A 22052-nucleotide genomic window follows, 5' to 3' on the forward strand; every position below is an offset into this window, starting at 1 on the left:
CCCAAGTCACACAATATCTTTAATTCCTGAATCTGCCCCAAGATCACTTTCATAATATCAGCGATGATATTATAAAAGAGGATCCTCAACTACAGGAAATATCTGTATGAACATTGCCAAGTTAATCCAAAATACTCTTTGTGGAAGTTCCGGGAGGACTCTTGCTCAATGGAGCAAGTAATTTGAACTATAAATACACTAAAACAGATACTTAACAACAACTTTAATCAAAACCAAGATATCCCAGTTCTGCTTTAAAAACTGTAAACCTTTCACTCTATCTTAATTCTGAGAAAGAGTCACTAACCATTAATAGTACCTGGTTTCCTTTTACACTAATGCTGCTTGACTGGCCGAGCTCTTCCAGCAATTCTGTTTTGGCTTCAGAAAACATGACCAGCTGCACTATTGTAATATGTATTTAAACAAAAACAGAACAATACAGTGCAGATGATGAAACGCCTGTTAAGAGGGAAATTGAGAAAACTGGAGTGGGGACTGATGGCAAGAATGAAAGGGAAGTCTGATTGTGCGCAGCCAAAACGAAGCTAAATGTTGGCGCTGGCTGATGAAAGTGTGTTTGGAGGACATTAAGTGGGAAGAGACAAATAAAACCTGAAATACTGAAAGAGGAAAGGAAAAAAAAACAGAGCACAAAAGGTAGCCATTACAAGATTGGCTGATTTATTTGTAATTGTAATTCATTGTAGGGTCCCAAAGGCAACGATTCTGAGCTGGGTCAGAAAATCAATCACAATGTTCCTCAATGTTTACACCAAAATTCGTTGGATTTATATAGGAGAATGAATACAAAGGCCTTAGTTGGATACTAAATACAGATTGAGCAATTGCACCGCAGAACATTCTCCTGTCTGCAAAGAAGACACTCAGCACCTTATCTTGTGGCCCTCAGGACTCAACAGTGAATTTAGCAACTTCAGATAATCGCCCGTTCTAGTCTTGATTTACTGGCTATGTGTCTGGAAATGCATAACATTTTTCAGTATTCTGTTTCGTTTTTCTATCACTTCCTATCCATGCCACCTCCTAACTATCTTTTTTCAGCTCACACAATTACTCCCCACTTCTAATTTTCCTGATCTCCACCTTATCATGGAGCTTCCCTCTTCCTTTATCATTTTCCTGCAACTTCAGATTTATTCTTTTCCCAGCTCTGATGTTAGATCAAAGACATTCACAATACAATGGAGGAAGGACTGCTGGCCTTAAGGTGCACTGAGGTGCAGAAGTCCCCAGGGCCGGTCTCAAGTACATCCTCAGACCTTGTGAGAAGTAGGGAAGAAACTGCAGAAGGCCTTGTAGAAATAGTTGCCTTATCTTTAGCCACAAGTGAGGGGAGGGTGAATAAGTCATCAGGGACAAAGACAGGGTGAATATACATGGTCTTTTTCCTCAGGAAAGGGGAAGATCATAGTTTTAAAAGGGACTTTTTTTGGTCAACCTCTTCACGCTGATGGTGTGTGCGTAGATAGAGTGAACTACCATAGTGAGGCAGGTGCAGTAACAACATTGAAAAGTGCATGAATCTGATGGTTATGGTGGAGGGGGGGGTCAAATGTGGATAAATGGTGGACAACAAGCTTGGCGGGCACCTGGTGACGGACATGCTGGGCTGAAGTGTCTGTTTTCTGTGTTACTGTGTTTCAATGTATTACCCGGTCACTCTTATGCCCTGGTGCATTAACCCTATGTTTCTCTATCCATAAATTCTCTCTGACCTGCTGAATTCTTTATATTCCTACTTCAGATTTCCATCATCCACAATGTTTTGTTTTTGCTTTTACCCTCTCATTTCATTTGATGAGCCCCCTCTTTCTTCCTTATGCTTAAGTGCCCACACATTTGTTTAATTATTATAGAAATGTGACAAATTATCAGTTTAAGTACAAAAATATCATTTGCTATTGCTGAATGCTGACAGTAAAAAAAAAGAAACCCAAGTCCACACAACTTTCATTCAGAAATCAAACACCCTAACGATGTCGGCGTCATCCAAACTTTCAGCATTGCATCTGGGTTCAAAATCACCGTCAATGAAGCGCTGCTCTAAATATAGTTCAAAATGCTCCACCAGTGTAAAAACTATTTTGATGCCCCAATAATATCGTCACTGATCAAAGCTTTGGTCCAAAACAATCACCAGTTTAAACAAAATAGGAATCTCACAGACTAATTCTCTAACCAATTGTAATATATTTTCCTGTTAAAATAATTTGCATTTAACAATCTAGCCTAAAAGACTTTACATAAAAATAATTAAACGAATAGGGCAGGGAGTGGACAATGTAATGACAATTGTGGAGGGAACAGTGATCTACCCATGGTTAATTTAAAATGCAGAAGCGTGAGGCAACAAATGTAATAGTTGATATTCAGTAGTTACAACTTGAAAGGCAACACATATGAATTTAATGCAACAGTGAATAAATTGGATAATTTAAAATCCAAAAATAACGTATTTGATATACAAAGAACATAAAACTAGAATAAATGTATATTTAAGTTTTAAAAGAAGATCTTTTCGCGGGCGTTAAATAAATGGAAATACAATAGAATAATATAATTTACGCAGATACAGTATATTACCGGGGGGAAAAAAACACATTCAAGTGAAAATACAGTGCTAACTCAGCGAGCCTTTCCAGTCGCATTAAACCCAAATTATTATCCTGTCACTAATTTAACCCCAGCCTCAAGTCGTCATTGACACGAGGCGCTGACATCTCCGTTCACCATATCCCTTATCAAAATTCATTGTATGTAGAGAGGGAACGGCTTTTCACAAGATCAAAGGCACATGGAGTCCAATGTTAGTCTGAAAATCTAAGGCGAAAATCATTTTATGAACGTCTAAAATTTTAAGAAAGAGATCCGGCTTGAAATCTTGTGGGAGGCTGCGACACCTGGGAGCTGGGCGCTGGAGACCAGCTCGTTCCGGGACAGGAAATGAGGTTTGAGGGTTTTCTTCGTGAATTTGATAGAATGTTCTGCAGAATAATCGCTCAGCCTATAGCAACACACATAAAAGTTGCTGGTGAACGCAGTAGGCCAAGTCAATCTATATTTGGTATCCCAGCTACGGGCTAGAGTAACCACTCTTAACGTATGGTTTCCACCTTGATATTTACTTGTCGAAGTTCACTTTATGACAGCTGAAGCCTAACGCTGACCGGATGAGGCGCATGGATCAATTGATAAATATTTCAAAGCCCGAAAAAAAAAGTTTAAGTGAAACTATAAACGAACAATGTCATTCGAGGGAGCAAATCGATTTGCCCGAGAAGGATGGTGATTCTTGTCTGCGGAATTTTGTTAATTTGAATGGCCCACAGTATGCTGTTTCACTGCTAGGCAATGTTCCCCTGCTTTTATGCGTGTGCCTATTTTTTACCTTTACATCAGTGAGGGGTGCGGTGCGGTGGGGTGGGGGATATATCACCCACTCAGAGTGCAGAGATCTGTTGTGAGGAGAATGCTGTACAGCTTGAGTGACAAATCCCGCCTCCGGGCCAGCACGACTTCTGTTTCCCTTTTATCGCGACAGTGTACCTTGCTATCGGCCTTACGCGGCGTGGATACGGTATGTGGAGCTGTCCTATCTGTGGGTACCTGATGGTCGGTGCGACCCAGGATACCGAAGCGCCTCTTGCAATGCTCTATGGCTCTCTAAATATCGGGCATGCAGTTAGGTTATTCTTAACTGGCCAAAGATTGTTAAATTGCTACGAATTTTTAAAAAAAACAGAAAATGCTGGAAACATCCAGTCGATCAGACATCGTCTGTGAAAAGGGAAACAGTCTGTTTTCAGCATTTTCTTTCTTATTTTAGCTTTCCTATCTGATTTTCATTGAAATTGTTGCAGGCGGTTCCGGATTCAAAATTTCGTCAAAAAGCTGACATTCAGCCGCATTCTCCCTGTCATAATCACATAGTTAACAAATCTCACGACACATGCCAGTGACAATAAACCCGATTCTCATTCTGATAGGGAGGGAAGTAACCCGAATACTGTTTTTTTTTTGCTACTGACTTCTGCATAATATCATATCGCCTTCTGAGGTAACAGACGAAGTTAAAACTTTAGATAAGTTTACCTGCCCTGAACATAAAGTTAGAGGTATTGCTTCCAATGATAATCTATAGGTGGCAAGGACATCCCCGTCTGTGTGCGTGCATGTGAAAATGCAGCACATCACAAAACACACGGACACAAACACCTTGTACTAGATATTCTTGTAGATACTCTAAAAGCCTGAAAACGCTCGACACTAAGCTCTAGGACAGCTTCTACTCCGAGGTCATAGGGCCATTGACTGGTTCAATAATACTATAGATGCGTTCTTGGCCTCACGATCTACCTATTTATGATTACCGTTTACTTGCGTTGCACTTTCTCTGCAGCGGCTACGCTTTATTTTGTATTCTGTTGTTAGACTCAAAGCACTGTGTGATGATCTGATCTATATGAACAGTATGCAGTGCAAACTTTTCACTTGGTACATGTGACAATATTAAACCAATACTAATTCCAATAATTATATTAAATTATTTCTACAATTATTTGTATTTGTTTTCAAGAGGACAATTTATATCAGCTGTTCGTTTATCTGATTCTCACACTTAACCTTTTATTTTCAGGTATATATTCTAGCGTTGAGTTTGTAATAAATGACCTTAATATCTAATAATAATATCAAGTGAGTTTTTGATGTCAGCTATCCCTTATGCATTATCGCTTGTTGTAGGAGCGGAAACTATGCAGGTAATGCCAGGGTTATTTTATTAACCTTTATTAAATCGCTGTTTAGATATGTGGGTACAGTTTAGTTTTCGCCGTATAATCTGAACCAACGCCTCTCTTCTCTACTGAACGTATATATTTTATTGAAACAGCTCTCAGCAAGAAATCTGCACTGACGATATCTTGCTAAATGCTGTTTTAATGGGCTAGATGCTCTAATCGAAGATAAACACATGTTTTATCACTGAACATATGTCATTTTTATTATGGTTGGTGAGCGGGCTTTTGGCTTTGGTAGAGGAAGACATAGTTATCAGTTACATAAGTGGAAAATTGATGGAAGCAGCAGGAAACAGGGTAGAAGAGAAAAGTTTTTTTAAAAAACCGGAGTGAAGTTTATTGATGAGTCCTTACGGATTAGCACTGGGATCACTGCTTTTCATATTGATCCCAATCCCAATCCCTTTGTACAAGCAACAAAAACATCCAGCAAAACCATTGGGTGTACAATCTCGAAGTTCGTAGAAGATGCAACATTTGGAGATGAAGTGGGCACTGAAAAGAATAGCAAATAACTTCTGGGAACACACACAAAATGCTGGAGGAACTCGGCAGGCAAGGCAGCAACTAGGAAAGAGTCGAGTCGACGTTTCGGGCCGAACCCTTTCGGCAGGACTCTAGGAAACACAGACCGGCTGGTGGGACGTGGGAGTAGGTGGCAAATGAAAGTTAATGCTAAGAAAAGAGAAGTGTTGGCATTTTGCTCTGAAGAAAAAAAGGAGCAATAAAAATTATTGGGAATGATTATAAAATGGATACAATAGAGATCTGGAGTCTATCTGCGATGTCCACTGAGAGTAACAGGGTTAAAATGCATCCCGGAAATGAAATAAGAGGCAGCGACAGAAAGGGGAAAATCATGATGGCTTTTTACAAAACGAAACAACTGGAATGTTGCTTCCAGTTCCAGGCGCCACACACTTTGGGAGAGAAGAGCCTGGAAAAGGTGCAGAAGAGATATCTTGATGCGATGGATGAGGGACTTGAGTAATATGGATAATCTGAGGTAGTTCTCGCTCGGAGAGTGGAGGCCGAGGGATGAAGACAGAAATGTTTAAAAACACTAATAGTAGAAAGTAGGGAGCAACTTCGTATTGGCAGTAGGATCACGAAGGGGAGGGGGGCAGAGAGACGCTCGGTAAAGTGAAACGCGACAGTTTTTTTGCTGTTACTTTAGGTCTGGGATGCATTGCCTGTGTATCTCAATTTGAGAACCTTTGGAAAGGGGCTCTGACGGAGCTCTGACGGAGCTGAATGGCTCGCATTTCCCACTGCAACCTTTCAGCGAACTTTCCTCTGCGCAGAGCGACCGCTGGAGGCCGCGGCATTACGACGGCACTACTTGTTATTTCTGAGCAGGCCGGGTCAGCGGCGGTCGTTGGCCGGGTATCGGCGCTGCGCACAACCGTTCCAACCCGACTGACGTGAAATAACTTCATTCTTTTTGCTCGCGTGTTCTCCATCCCTTCCCTCTTGCAATCAACACTCACAGAATTAAATATTTCCGTTTAGCGTCTGAACATCTCACACCTCCTACAAGAGCATTGTGCCAACCACCAACCACCGCTCTTAGTCATAGAGTTCACATTGTCCCTGATCAGCGTCCACACTGCAACTACTCTTCCACAAAAGATCTGTTCACTTTTCAACAGTGGTAATTCTTACCTGGGAGCGCATGATAACGCCAGACTCTTTACGTTGTGCATCAAACAAAGAGCAAAATGAAAATGAAACTCAGAGCTGATTATAGTGACGGGGCGTGGTAACACTTGGACAAAAATCCATGTAGAGGTTGCTGCTGCTCCCAGCACATCCTGTGGATTTATCCCATCATGCCTAATGTGCTTCAGAGGGGACAGACTCCACACTCTGATTTTCTGCCGCTCGGCGGGTTTCCGGGCCATGACTTTCTCTTTGACAAATAGAGTGAGACCCCCTTCTGTAGTTACCAGGCGAAGTCGGTCCTTTCTTTTCCAAATGGTCATGAACGCGGTAACCGGGAATCCTCTGCCGTGTCCTGCCCTCCCAGAGGGGGGTGTGAAATTGTAACGGAAGTTTCTTGCTGCCAAACTTTGGAACTTCAGGAAACCTTCAGCTCCAGAGACCTTGTCAGTTGCCATATAGATGATCATGAAAACTGAACCCATTAGGATGAGGTGGAACTGAAGTCTCGAGTGCTCACATCAATGAGAGAGTTATGGTGAAAGAAGGAGCCACCCCATCCTTATCTTTTGAGCCCATTCCATCTACAGCAAGGCACCTGCAAGCAATGGCAGGGCATCAGCTACCATGGCAGGAGAAGCAATCCACTATCAGCATCTTCTCCCAGACCAACACACCAGCATCTCACTCAGTTTACCCTATGAGCAGACTCCTGCTCCACTCTGAGCACTCCAAAACTACTTGAACAGAGAGAAGGATTCAAGGATACTCTCAAAATCTTCATGCAAGGGAGTTACTCCCGCCGATTCTGACGAATACCTGGACCATAACTGTTCAAAGAAGCGGTGGAGCATTCAAGGTGGCACTGAGCACCTTCAGTGCTTAGCGGGCACAGGAAAGCCAGGTATAAATGGTGGAAGGTTCAAGCCACTTCCCACACTCCATGGTTATCATAGGTCATTTCACTAACCTGTATAATAACCCTGTCCTCTCTCTTTTACTTATGAAGCCCCTCCTCACCTGAACACACCTGCCCCCTCCACACTTATCTGTAGTCCTAGTTATTTGAATCACTATATCATTAGTCTAAAGATTGGGTCAGGTGAAAACTGCCAAGAAAACATTGCCTTCTTTCCCCAGCAACAAATGAATTTACACTAATTCTTTTCAAAACAGCTATTCAATTCTCTGATTTTCTTAAACATATGCCAATCTGCATGCAGCCCAGCTAATACTCTCGGACCACGTTATCAAGTACCTCTTGTATTTCTGTATGTTCATGGTCTTCTGCCACTGTGGCCCACCCACTTCAGCATCAATGTGTTGTGCATTCACAGATGCTCTTCTGCACACGGCTGTTGTAAAGCCTGGTTATTTAAGTTACTGCCGCCTCCCTGTCGGCTTGGACTACTCTGGCCATTCTCCTCTGACCTCTCTCGTTAACAAGACATTTTCACCCACAGAACTGCTGCTCGCTGGATTTTTTTTGTTTGTTTTTCACACCATTCTCTACAAACTGCTGTGTGCAAAAATCTGAGGAGTTCAGCAGTTTCTAAGGTAATCAAACCACCCTGTCTAGCACCAACAATTATTCCATGACCAAAACCACTTAGATCACATTTCTTCACCATTCTGATGTTTAGTCTCGTGACAGGGTCCTGAATTACCCCTATGAACTGTGCTTTTGAAAAGAGAGAGAGAGAGAGTTGTTCAACACCAGACACCTTGTTAAAAAGAGAGAGAAAGAAAGAGGGAGCGAGGCAAAGACTGCTCACAGTTTGTTTATACTTTCTATAAGGACACCAGCAGTTTCCAAGTTCTTACAGAGAGAGAAGGGAGGAGCTGCTTGATGGACAGCTGGTGTTCAGCACGGTGAGATAAATAGAAGGTCAGTTGTTAGACCTACAGACACATGGCTTTGGACACTGAATGAGGTTTGTTGTGCTCACAGAAAAAGTGGGTTTTAGAGGATCGATCAGGTGGTTCGATCAATGGCTCTTGCAGTGTGCAAAGGGAGTGACCAGTGGGGAGTTATTTGTGTGTCCAACTCTCGCCTGGGTTGATAATTCCACCACAGAGGAACAGTCCCCTTTGTTGTGGTCACAGTCGGTGACTTCTAAAGGAATTCGGAGGACAACGGGAAAATCGACGGGGTCAGCTCACATGAAGACTCAAATCTCTCCCTCTCTCTCTCTCTCCATCACTACTCAACTCAACACCACGAACTGAACTGAACTTTACTCATCATCGTAAGACTATCTATTTACCTCTTGACTTGAAGAAGCTTGGTTTTCATATATTTCCTCACTTACTTATATATATAATAATTGCTAACCTGTTTGATTTATCTGCATTTATATTACTGTATTGCGTAGTTACTAATAAATATCATTAGTTAATAGCAATACTGGACTCCAAAGTGTTTTCCATTTCTGCTGGTTCTTTAACCTGTCACAGAGTACGTGACAGTCTGAACAACAACTGATCGCCTTGACCATTTCTGCATGCTCTTGTTGAACTGATGCCACGTTATTGACTGATGAGATATTTGCATTAACGTGCAGGTGTACCTAATAAAGTGGCCACTGAGTGTATTCCAGAGATTATTACTCTCACTCTCCCTCCGCAGAGCCGCTTTCTTAGCCTTCCTTCTGCAGTGAGTTATTCCATGATCACAACAACTGAATCTTTCTCCTCCCACAGCAAAGTCTTTTTCCAGTTTCATGAGACCATGAGACGCTGGAGCAGAATTAGGTAATTCGGCCCATCAAGTCTGCTCCGCCATTTAATCATGGCAGATACATCCTCTCATCCCCATTCTCCTGCCTTCTCCTGGTAACTTCTCATGCCCTGACTTTTCAAAATTCTGCCAACCTCTGCTTTAAATATACTCAGTGGCCTGGACTCCACAGTCACATGTGACAACAAATTCCACACATTCACCACCTCCTGGCTGAAGAAATTCCTCCTCATCTCCATTCTAAATGGACGTCCCTCTATTCTGAAGCTGTACTCTCTGGTCCTAGACTCCCCCACTACAAGAAACATCCTCTCCACATCGACCCTGTCTAGGTCTTTCAATATTCCATAGGTTACAGGGAAATCCACGCACTTTATTCTAGTCTCAGTTTGGTGATGGACTTGGGAGAATAAGTCGTCCTGGTCATCAGATCAGATTTCAGAGTCATATTTATTTATCACACGTACATCAAAACATACAACGAAGTACGGCAATGCTTGGCACCGGAATGTGTGGCAACACTTGCAGGTTGGCCCTGGCACATCCTTGTTAATGCAAGTGGCACTTCAAGATTCAGGGGAGTCTGATGGCCCTACTATGTGACCCAGTAGACTACGTCAGATCACGATCCCTACCACAGAGAACAGGTTCACGAAGTGCAGGTAACCCCAGTTTCAGATACACTCACTAGCTAAGAATGTCAGATGCAGTGCAATTTGGAAGGGTGGCTTGGCATTTTATTTGTTCAGAAGGCTTACTTTTTATTCCCTAATAACACGGCCTTTAACCTCACTGCATCATCTCTATGTCATTTACTTTCTGCCCTCCACTGTAAGACCTTCCCTTCTGTTCTCTCCTTCCCATCTTCTCCAATTCTCCTTTTATTTACAGACTAGTTAACTCCTGCTAATCCTGATGAAAAGTCATTAACCTGCGGTGTTAACTTGTGTTTCCCCTCTCCTGGCATGCAGCTGGCATTCCAGGAAGTACTAGAAGCTTCTCTTCATCATTATTTAAGGTAGACTGTCTGTCACTTTGTATATGCAGATCCACTTGGCATTGCTAACACCAGTCTTCCAAGTTTATAATATTTTGTTAGCCAGCTGGGTCAGCAGGTTCAGGAACAGTTATTACCCTTCTACCGTCGTCGTAACAAGATATCCATGAGTTCCCTCATCGAGTTCCAATACACAGATGACAACAGTGTTGCAGCTCTTTCAGAAAACTATCGACAATAGATTCTGACTGCCTTCAACCATGCATACACAAAACTTGGAATCAATTCCAAGAAGACTCAGATCGTCTATCAACTGTCACCAACTGAGACAAATTGGATAGAACCATCAATTCAACTTGGTGAAACAACCCTGGAAAACATGGACCACTTTCCATATCTTGGAAGTCACCTCTCCTCCAATGTTGATCTCAATGACGAGATCCAACATTGTCTTAAATGCGCTGGATCAGCTTTTGGAAGTCTCCGAACAAGAGTCTTTCATGATCCTATGCTACCCTTCTACCATCAAGCTCTTGAATCAGCATGGATAATTTCACTCACCTCAACTCTGAACTAATTCCACAATACATGGACTCAATTTCAAGGACTCTACAACTCATGTTTGCAGTATATCTATCTTTCTATCAATCAATCAATTAATTTGTTCCTATTCTATTTTCTATTCTTTCTCAGCTCAATCTGGTGAAACCAGAAGTATGGGCATAGCCAACCACACTCATTTCTCAAATGCTTGGAACTTTTGGACTATTCTAGTTGTGTTTAGTATTGTGGCTTTCTGGAGATTTACATAAGTGTTGCTGTGTAGGCTGAATTGTTTAATGCTATGTGTAGTGACTCAGGGATGATAACAGATGTAGATAATACTACCAGGACAATGTATACCCTGTTTATGTTCCATGGTCCTTCAATTTCTTCTTTTAATTCAGCATATTTCTGGTGTTTTTCACTTATGCATTTCCGTATGTTATGAGTGTTTGGAATGGTTATATCTATTAAGTAAGCTGATCTTGTTTGTTTATCCTGTAATATTATATCCAGACAGTTATTATGGATGATCCTATCTATAATAATGGATTTGGAGCACTCTGACTCTAAAACTGTATTTATAGTCAGGTATGGTGTCTTTTATGAGTTTTCATTTTAAAGCAAGATTTTGGTGAATGACTTTTGCCTCTTGATTGTGCCTGTGTAAGTAATCAAATTCAGTTAAACTGCTGCAGGATCCTGTAATGTGGTGGATTGTTTCTAGTTTCTCTTGGCATTTTCTACATTTATTGTCTTGAATATGTTGGTCTTTTACTATGTATCTTTGACCATTTTTGTGTTGACCACCTGGTCCTGTATTGCCACAAGGAACCCTCCTGTTTCGGGGAAGACGTCTCCTACTCTGAGCCAGGCATTCAATGCTTCCTTGTCAACATCTAGCCTGCTCAGATCGTGGGGATGTTTTCCATGGAAGGTCCATTAGTTAACTTGTTCTTTTAAGGTGATAATTTATTTGTATGGGTTGTACTTTCAGTTAAGTTTAGTGGTGTGTGCTTCTTATCAGTATTGCAAGTGCTGGATCCCATTTTTGGTAATGAAAGTATCTCCTTAGAAGTTTTATCTGCCTGTTGTGTAAATTTTTTATGTCTGTTATTCCTCTTCTTCCTTCTGCCCCAGGTAGTGTTAATCTAAATATGTTCAATTGTTCATAGTGTTTTCTAAAACTTGTCTTTCCAGTCCTTCTTTTCTTTTGTAAATTTCCCAGATCGATCTAAGCACTGGGCTGATTTAGAAGGGTCAGGCTACAAGCAGCAGGGTCCAGGCCCAGGGAGTATCAGTGTGTAAGGCGTGAGGAACAACCTGATTTGCATGATTTAAATGGTGGGCCGGATGGATTGAAAAGGCAGTGTGTTGGGATCACAGGCGGGGGCTGAGCCGGTTCTGCTCGCCGATCCGTGACGTTTCCTCCACTCTTCACTGCACTAAGGCTGACGCTGTGGGCCTGCTCCAGCTGAGCTTCTGCTCTGCTGGGTGATAAATTGAAGCTGAGGCTGTGGGCCTGCTACAGCTTCGTGTCTATGGACTCACTTTCATTCTGAATGCTGTTTGCTTGCTTTTACTGTTTGCATGATTTGTGTTTTTTTTCTCTCGATCTATGCGCATGGGGTATTTGTTGGTATTTTTTAATGGGTTCTTTTGGGTTTCTTTGTTTTGCGGCTGCCTGTAAGGAGACAGTCCTCAAGGGTTCGTACATTCATACATACATAATTAATATACTTTGAAATTTGTTCTTTATTGGTTGTTAATAGATAGGGTGATTACAGTACACCAATGCTTCAACAGATGTTGTAGGTATTTCACAAGTATTGGGTGCAGTTTTATCTATTAAGAACTTCTATTAACCATGAGTGTGGGACAGAATCAAATTCTTTTTGGTCGTCAATTTAACAACATGAAAAATCTCTGCTTTTCCTCTGCGCTTGATTTAGAGTTACTTTATCAGTTGTTCTTTACATCCTTTCAAACCCTTACGGCACCCTTTTTGCTATTCTGTAAATATATTGTGGTTTTCTAAGTGAGTGGCGATTGGTTGTGAGATGCATGATGTTACAATTTTACATATGGTTCGTAAACAAGTAATATGATGATATGTGGATGGGTTATTTGTGACCTCACCTTGAGATAAGAGATAAGTTTTACCTTCTGTCAAAAAATCAGCTTCGTTTTCAGGATTTGTTAATATGTATTAATAAGTACGGATGAAGGCAAGTGACTTTTTTCTACCAACAATTATGAATATTATCACAGCCAGTACTTTTCCAGTTGTGGGTATTTTTAACCTCCTTCAGCATATCCAGTGTAACTTTAGGTCTTTGCATGTCTTCAATTGTGTGAGTGTGTTCCTTGTCCTTCCTAATCCAGCTTGATTCTTGATTGTGTGTCACCCTGTGTGACCAGATATTCATTATCTCTGTGATTGCTGGCAACTCTGTGCAGGATTGGTGACATTTTGGTGTACAGAATTTAGCTTCAATATCCTGTATAAACTTTTTTCATTGTTTTTGAAGTGATAATTCTCTTTTCTTCAGCAGGTGCATTTCATGTATCTATTTAGTCTGGCTTTGTATGCTCCAAGTTTTTGTTTTAGTGTATCTATAAATTCTACCAGCCCTGGATATGACTCGAAACTGCAACCGGTGATGAGGCTCTGATTGGGGACTTTCAGAGCTTTGGGGAAAGTGGAGTTACCCCTTAGTCATTCATTGCTCCCAGGGCCGCTCTGACCCAGAATGGTAGCACCTGCAAGGGTTCCTGCTCAGGATACGAGCGAAGGCCAACGGTAGATCCACCAGGTTCAGTAACTGAACTTATGACGAAGAAGGCGGATGAGCTAGGACCTCAAATGTCAACGGCTGTAGTATAGGCGGATGAACATTTGGGAAGAGAAATGGCGATTTCTTTAATTTGCCCAACACCACTGTTGCAATTTGCTAAGAAAACCATGGTCAAACTCACAAAATGTATTACACAACAACAGCGTCAAGAGGATCTTCAAGACAACTCTGAAGATGTTTCACTCGGTAGGGATGATTCTGGCTAGCAGGGGATCCCCGACCGTCATCAAGCTACTGCTCATTAAATTAAAGTAACACAAAAGAAAATTATTGCCAATTGGAATGTAAGAACCCTATATCAAGCAGGAAGATTGGATAATGTGATAAATGAAATGGAAACACTAAAGATTAACATCATGGGAATTAGCAAAGTTCATTGGATATGTGCTGGAACATATCAGATTAGAAATAGAACACTAGTTCTTCAGGTGGATGTTTGAAAGCAAAGGACGGTACCATTATCATGGAAAAAGATGAGATTATGAACAGATGGACTGAGTATATTTGGGAATTGTTTGAAGACGATTGAGGCGAAAAACCAGAAATTAAGAAAAACATTGAAGGTCCAAGTATTTTAAAATCTGAAGTTCGTAATGCAGTAAATAAGATGAAGAAAGGAAAGGCAGCAGGTCCTGATGAATTAGTAATAGAACAAACTATTGCCCTTGAAGATTATGGAATTGAAACACTTACCGGTTTAATCAATGACATTTATGAGACTGGAATAATACCAGAAGAGATGAAAATATCAGTATTTATCACTCTTCCTAAGAAAACTGGAGCAATAGAATGTGAATTACATAGGACCATGAGTTTAATGAGAATGTGGAATTCTCTACCACAGGAAACAGTTGAGGCCAGTTCATTGGCTATATTTAAGAGGGAGTTAGATATGGCCCTTGTGGCTACGGGGTCAGGGGGTATGGAGGGAAGGCTGTTGCAGGGTTCTGAGTTGGATGATCAGCCATGATCATAATAAATGGCGGTGTAGGCTCGAAGGGCCAAATGGCCTACTCCTGCACCTATTTTCTATGTTTCTATGTTTCTATGAGTCATATGACTAAGACACTTCTAAGAATTTTGATGACAAGAGCTAAAAGTAAGATACAAGCTGAAACAGGCAAAGAAAAATGTGATTTTGTGAAAGGCAAGGTTAAAGAAACACAATATTGATGTTAAGGATACTATCAGAATAAGCTATTCAAGTGCAAAAAGATTTGTTTGTTTGTTTTATCGACTACACAAAAGCATTTGATAAAGTGAAGTACAATAAGTTATTTGAAATATTACAGAAAACTCTAGATCTAGATTTGAAAGACCTCCGCCTAATCAGAAATCTGTACTGGGAACAAACTGCCACTGTAAGAATAGATGGAGAAGTGAGTCTGGTTATGAAAATCAAGAGAGGCGTTAGACAAGGGTGTGTTTTCTCCTCTGATTTATTTAATGTGTACAGTGAAACAATATTACAAAAAATAAGAGACATCTTGGGAATCAAAGTTGGCGGTGAAAACATCAATAGTTTCAGATATGCGGATGACACTAGGTTAGTTGCAAGTACGGAGGAAGAATTACAAAACTTAATTGATATAATTGTTGAAGAAAGTGCAAAAATGGGTCTATCTATCAATTGCAAAAAGACAGAATGTATGGTGATATCCAAAAAGAAGGAGAATCCTATCTGCAGGCTGAGAATAAACGGGGAAGACATAAAACAATTACAGAACTTTTGCTAGTTAGGAAGCTGGGTGACATCAGATGGCAGGTGCGACATGGACATCAAAAGAAGAATAGGGATGACAAAAGACACCTTTACGAGAATGAAGAGTATACTGACCAACACTAAACTAGGCATGACAACCCGCCTCAGAGTACTGAAATGTTACATTTATCCAGTTATGTTATATGGCTCAGAATGTTGGACCATGTCTAGTAACGTGAGGAAATGAGTTGTAGCAGCAGAAATGTGGTTTTTGAGGAGGATGCAAAGAATATCATGGACAAAATGAATATCTAATGAGGATGTCATGAACAGAGGAAACACAAAGAGAAATAATATATGAGATCATGAAAAGGCAATGTAACTTCATTGGACATGTGATTTGGAAAGAGAAGTTAGAATGCACGGTAATTACTTTATACTTTATACTTTATTGTCGCCAAACAATTGATACTAGAATATACAATCATCACAGTGATATTTGATTCTGCGCTTCCCACTCCCTGGATTACAAGTCAATAGTAAATATTAAAAATTAAAATTATAAATCATAAATAGAAAATAGAAAAAGGGAAAGTAAGGTAGTGCAAAAAAAAACCGAGAGGCAGGTCCGGATATTTGGGGGGTACGGCTCAGATCCGGGTCAGGATCCGTTCAGCAGTCTTATCACAGTTGGAAAGAAGCTGTTCCCAAATCTGACGTACGAGTCTTCAAGCTCCTGAACCTTCTCCCGGAGGGAAGAGGGACGAAAAGTGTGTTGGCTGGGTGGGTCGTGTCCTCGATTATCCTGGCAGTACTGCGCCGACAGCGTGCGGTGTAAAATGAGTCCAGGGATAGAAGATTGGTTTATGTGATGTGCTGCGCCGTGTTCACGATCTTCTGCAGCTTCTTTCGGTCTTGGACAGGACAATTTCCATACCAGGTTGTGATGCACCCTGGAAAAATGCTTTCTATGGTGCATCTATAAAAATTAGTGAGGGTTTTAGGGGACAGGCCAAATTTCTTTAGTTTCCTCAGGAAGTGAAGGCGCTGGTGGGCCTTCTTGGCAGTGGACTCTGCTTGGTTGGACCAAGTCAGGTCATTTGTGATATTAACCCGAGGAACTTAAAGCTTTTGACCTGCTCCACTTGCGCACCACTGATGTAAATTGGGTCGTGCGGTCCGCTACTCCTTCTGAAGTCAACAACCAATTCCTTCATCTTGCTGATGTTGAGGGATAGGTTATTGTCTTCGCACCATGCCACCAGGTTCTTAATTTCCTCTCTACACTCAAACTCATCATTACCTGAGATACGGCCTACAATTGTGGTGTCACCAGCAAACTTATATATTGAGTTTGATGGAAACTTGGCTACACAATCATGGGTGTACAGTGAGTACAGCAGGGGGCTGAGTACACAACCTTGTGGGGCACCGGTGCTCAGAGTGACTGTAGAGGAGAGCTTGTCCCCTATTTCTACTGCCTGGGTCCTGTCTGTGAGAAAGTTGAGGATCCAGCTACAGATCTGAGTGCTAAGGCCCAGGTTCCGGAGCTTAGGAATCAGTTTATTTGGAATGGTGGTATTAAAGGCAGAGCTGTAGTCAATGAAAAGGAGCCTTACATATGTGTCTTTATTCTCCAGGTGTTCTAAGGAGGAATGTAGGGCCAGAGATATGGCATCTGCCATTGGCCTGTTGCTCTGGTAGGCGAATTGCAAAGCGTCAAGGTTGACTGGTAAGTTGAAGGGAAGAAAGCCAGAGGAATACAAAAACAAATGATGGTGGAGACAGCAGCCAGAGAACTGGAAATAAATACCAATGAATTGATCCACTTGACCCGAAACAGGAGCGTGTGGGCCATGGCAGTCAAAGTTCAAACTGGGCATGGCACCTGATGATGATGATGATAAATTCTACAAAGCTTTTGATAGGTTGATCATAACTTGTATGGACCTTATGTTTCTGTAGTATCTCCTTAGCTTTTCTCTTAACTGTCTTGCTCGGGTTATCTATTTTAGACTCCATTAGCCGTGCTATTTCTGCTCTTAAGGTTACAATTTTGTTTCTTAATCTCTTCTGCCAATTCTGTGTTCTCTTTACTCAGTTTTGGGTTCTATTGATAAGTGCCTTTATTCTGGATCCATTGCACTGCTGTTAAATTTGCGCAGTATATTATTGTGTGCAGTTCTTCAAATGTTTCAAGTTTTCCTAAATATTGTGGTAATATAATATTGCTGAGAGTATTTATGATTTTTGCAAATCTTGATGGTGTGTTTTGGCTTGGTAAGTAGGGTCCTTTTGTTGGCTGAGTGCCCCTGTATTCTACTAGTGTGATGTTAAAGTTTAGGATAATTTTGTCTGTAAGCTCAGCTTTGTCATCAGCATTCTGCAGAGGCTCTGCATTTATTTTGTTGCTATCACCATCAGGTTATGGATCAGCTGTTGAAGTAATTTTATTTTTATCAGTGATTCAGAGGTTGACATCTTCATTATTTTCTTGCATAATACTCTTGTGGTCTTTAAGTTGATTTCATTCTAGCTCTTGTGCAGCTTCATGCTTTATTTGGTTTAACATGTCTATAGGGATTAATTTATTTTTTACTACCACTCTATGCTGCTCTGCAATTCATTGTACATCTACCTATATAAGGGAATATTGTGTTATAAACTATTGATGAAAATTGTCAGAATTTTAATGAAAGCTGGATGCATCTCTAATTCTTCAGCTAGGCAATGTCCTATGAGCAAATGCAGGGAAATATCAAAGGGAAATGTCCAGTAGCAAGATTAAGAATATTCAGAAGTTGCTGCAGTAATCAATGGAAGAGACATTCTTAAACTAAATACCCCAGTAAGAGATATAATATAGGAGGAAATTTATCAAAAAGAATGAGGGATCTGGTCCTGAGTAAAAAATAACTATCTCATAAATGCTGATATTTTATAGATAGTCTATTTTCAACAATTTAACTTAGGGTGTATTATTGTAAAATAAAGGGCAGAAAAGAAACAATAATTTAGGAGCATCAATAATAAAGGATTTTCAACTTGCAAAAGAGGCTTTAAACTGGGAGGAGCTGATGCATAGGAACAAAACCCTATGCTGAAAGTTGCTTAAGTTACTTAAGATGTCACTGAAGGAGGCCATTCAGCCCATCAGATCCATGCCAGCCCCCATCAGAACAAACACCAATAATCTGGCATCTGATGGTTCAGAAATCTTACTGCTTTGACATCTGGCACACTAGTTTGGTCAGGAACGTGAGCCCAGGGTCCAGAATGCCAGCAGGGCATTGCTGCAGAGCAGGGAATCTGAAGCCCAGGCTGAGTGTGCAGCCAGAGCTGGGACTGGGATCGGAACACCAGACATCGAGTATGTAAGTAGAGTGGGTGTGCAGCCAGAAAAGGGACTGGAATACTTAAACTCCTGCCCCCTTCAACCTCACCTAGTTCACTGGAAGATTTATTCAAATATGTTTAATAAAAAAGGGAATTAAAGGTGCATTTCAGTACCTATGGGAGTAACATCCACTTGTCTGAAAAATTTACCAAAGCAGAGCCAAAGTCCAAAGGGCACCAGATTGTTGGACACTTACTGGTATCCCATGGCCCTGAAACTTAACTTCTTTCACATACTCATCAATCCTTTTTACCGCTTACCAATTAAACGAGCAGCACATCTTTTGGGATGTGGAAGGAAACCGAACTCGGGCAAAACCACACAGTCATGAGGAGACATACCAACTCCATACGAATAGCATCTATGGCGAGGACTGAAACCAGCCCTTGGAACCACGTGGTCACACTGTTAGGAAAATCTTTGTAACATCTGTGACTTCATCAAGCCAGCAGTTTTGATGGTGGAACCTTTGATCCCAAACTATTCGAATATAAAACATAGTTCGGTACAGCACAGAAGCTTCTCCCGGCCCATAACACTGTGCTGACCATGGTACCAAATGAAGCTAAACCTATCTGCCTGCACAGGTTCCATTTCTGTCCATTCCCCGCACGTTCATGTGCCTGAAAAATGCTACTTCATCACCATTATTATGCCACATTCCACCAATATCCTTGGAAGTGTACCGCTCTCGGTGGAAAAAAAAGCTTATCCAGCACATCTCCTTTAAGCTTTCCCCTTCAACTGAAAGTGAAGCCTTCCTGGGGGCAGGTTTTCTAACTATCTAACCTATCTACCCCTCTCAGAATTTTAAAACCCTCGTCTGACCTCCCCCCAGTCTCAGTTGCTACAGAGAAAACAATCCAAACTTGTCCAAACTCTCCTGATAGCTAGCCCTCTCTAATCCAGACAACATCTTCTGCATACTCTCAAAAGCCATCACGTCACCATAATCTTAATCCTGGGGTTTACAATGAATGCCCAGTTCCAATAAGAGTTGGAGGATAAATGCAGTACATTTCTACTACAGTTTATATGAAGGACCATTTCCCTCCAATCCGCTCTGCACTCATCCCAACACTGGACTGATCCCACAACCAATGGCCTCACTTTCAAGGGCTCTACATGACAGGTACTCAAAGTTTATTGCTTATTTATTGATTAATATTATATTTGTTTTTCTTTGTGTATTTGCACTGTTTGTTGTCTCTGTACATTGGCGTTTGCCCGTCTTTGATATGAGCGATTTTTCATTGATTCTATTTGGTTTTTTTTGTATTTACTGTGAATGTGCACAAGAAAATGAACCTCAGGTAGTATATAGTGACATAAATGTATTTTGATAATAAATTTACTTTGAACGTTTAGCTCAGGTGAATCTGCTCTACACTTCATGGCCAGTAAATTCATCCTTAAATTTGGTGCTGATAAACATGGGCAGGTCTCCAGGACCTGTTGCAGAACCTGGGCTTCTGTACCTCCCTCTGCAATTGGATCCTCGACTTCCTAACCGGTGACCACAACCCGTGTGGATTGGTGATAACACCTCCTCCTCGCTGACGATCAACACTGGCGCACCTCAGGGGTGTGTGCTTAGCCCACTGCTCTACTCTCTATATACACATGGCTGTGTGGCTGGGCAGAGCTCAAGTACCATCCATAAATTTGCTGACAATGCAACCATTGTTGGTAGAATCTCAGGTGGTGACGAGAGGGTGTACAGGAGTGAGATATGCCAACTAGTGGGATGGTGCCACAGCAACAACCTGGCACTCAACGTCAGTAAGACAAAAGATCTGATTGTGTTCTTCAGGAAGGGCAAGATGAAGGAACACATACCAATCCTTATAGAGGGATCGGAAGTGGAGAGAGTGAGCAGCTTCAAGTACCTGGGTGACAAAATCGCTGAGGATCTAACCTGGTCCCAACATATCGATGTAGTCATAAAGAAGGCAAGACAGCAGCTATACTTTATTAGGAGTTTGAAGAGATTTGGCATGTCAACAAATACACTCAAAAACTTCTATAGATGTACCGTGGAGAGCATTCTGACAGGCTGCATCTCTCTCTGGTATGGAAGGGCTACTGCACAGGACCGAAAGAAGCTGCAGAAGGTTGTAAATATAGTCAGCTCCATCTTAGGTACTAGCCTACAAAGTACCCAGGACATCTTTAGGGAGCGGTGTCTCAGAAAGGCAGTGTCCATTATTAAGGACCTCCAGCACCAGCATGCCCTTTTCTCACTGTCACCATCAGGTAGGAGGTACAGAAGCCTGAAGGCACACACTCAGTGATTCAGGAACAGCTTCTTCCCCTCTGCCATCTGATTCCTAAATGAACATTGAATCTTTGGACACTATCTCACTTTTTTTAAGTATACAGTATTTCTGTTCTTGCACAGTTTTTTTAATCTATTCAATATAAGTAATTGATTTACTTGTTTATTTATTATTATGATTATTTTTATTTTATTATTTTTTTCTCTCTGCTAGATTATGTTTTGCATTGAACTGCTGCTGCTAAATTAACAAATTTCACGTCACATGCCGGTGATAATAAACCGGATTCTGATTCCAGAACATCGGGGCTCCAGGGATCTGTACTACTGTTATATTATGTCTATTAATTTATGTCTGAACTTCCTCTCGATAAGGACAAACTACCCACTAAAAGAACTTCTTTAACTTTCCTTTGTACCTATTCACTTGATTTTAGCCATTGTTTTATTTAGTCTCTGAACTCTATCTGCCAGCTTTTGCTTGTGTGTAGTTTTTCATTGTTTCTATTGTATTTTTTTGTAGTTCTTTGAGTGACAGCATGAAAATCAGTCTCAGGGTAATATATAGTGACATATACATACCTTGATAATAAATTTATTGAACTTTGAACAAACGACTTACTGCTGTTTGTCTTACTCACTTCATCTGCAGATCCTTTGGCTCACTGTGTCTGCAGTGACCACCAACCACTCATCCACAGTAATCCTCCATTAATCCCAGTTTGTTTTTCTCCGTATTCCTATTTTCCCCAAATGTCTTTGGCATAATTCACAGGCGCTCATGTAACCTTCCCATCTGTTAGTCTTTGGGATGTGCGAAATGGAGAAAGTCCACTTTATCACAGGGAGCAGACAGGAACGGTCAAGCCCCGTGGAATGGGGCCATTCATTTGGGTTATAGAAGAAAGGTTCCTTGTTGCATGACTTTGGGTGTCTACATAGGTCTATATATTACTTCATATTTTCTACTGTCATAGAAGCAGGCCATTTAGCTGAACAATTCCCTGTAATCCTATCGAGTACGATGATCATCCAGTCAGCCACCTGCGTTA

The 22052-nt window shown here is 41.2% G+C and overlaps 1 protein-coding gene across 5 annotated transcripts in view; it reads right to left on the reverse strand.

Moving 5' to 3' along the window:
- nlrc5 (NLR family, CARD domain containing 5) overlaps positions 1 to 6742 on the reverse strand; it is a 218189-nt gene extending 211447 nt beyond the window's left edge. For 4 of the 5 annotated variants that reach the window (XM_072279467.1, XM_072279466.1, XM_072279468.1 and 1 more), the window contains exon 1: positions 6489 to 6742. In XM_072279467.1, the coding sequence (XP_072135568.1) occupies positions 6489 to 6727 (239 nt within the window). In that variant the 5' untranslated portion in view covers positions 6728 to 6742. Of the gene's footprint in view, positions 1 to 319; positions 337 to 6488 lie in introns of those variants that run through there. The other variant, XM_072279470.1, reaches the window with a different exon arrangement.
- Between the last annotated feature and the right edge of the window lie 15310 nt (positions 6743 to 22052).

This window comes from Mobula birostris, chromosome 15 (assembly GCF_030028105.1).
Source record: "Mobula birostris isolate sMobBir1 chromosome 15, sMobBir1.hap1, whole genome shotgun sequence".
Classification (NCBI taxonomy): Eukaryota; Metazoa; Chordata; class Chondrichthyes; order Myliobatiformes; family Myliobatidae; genus Mobula; species Mobula birostris.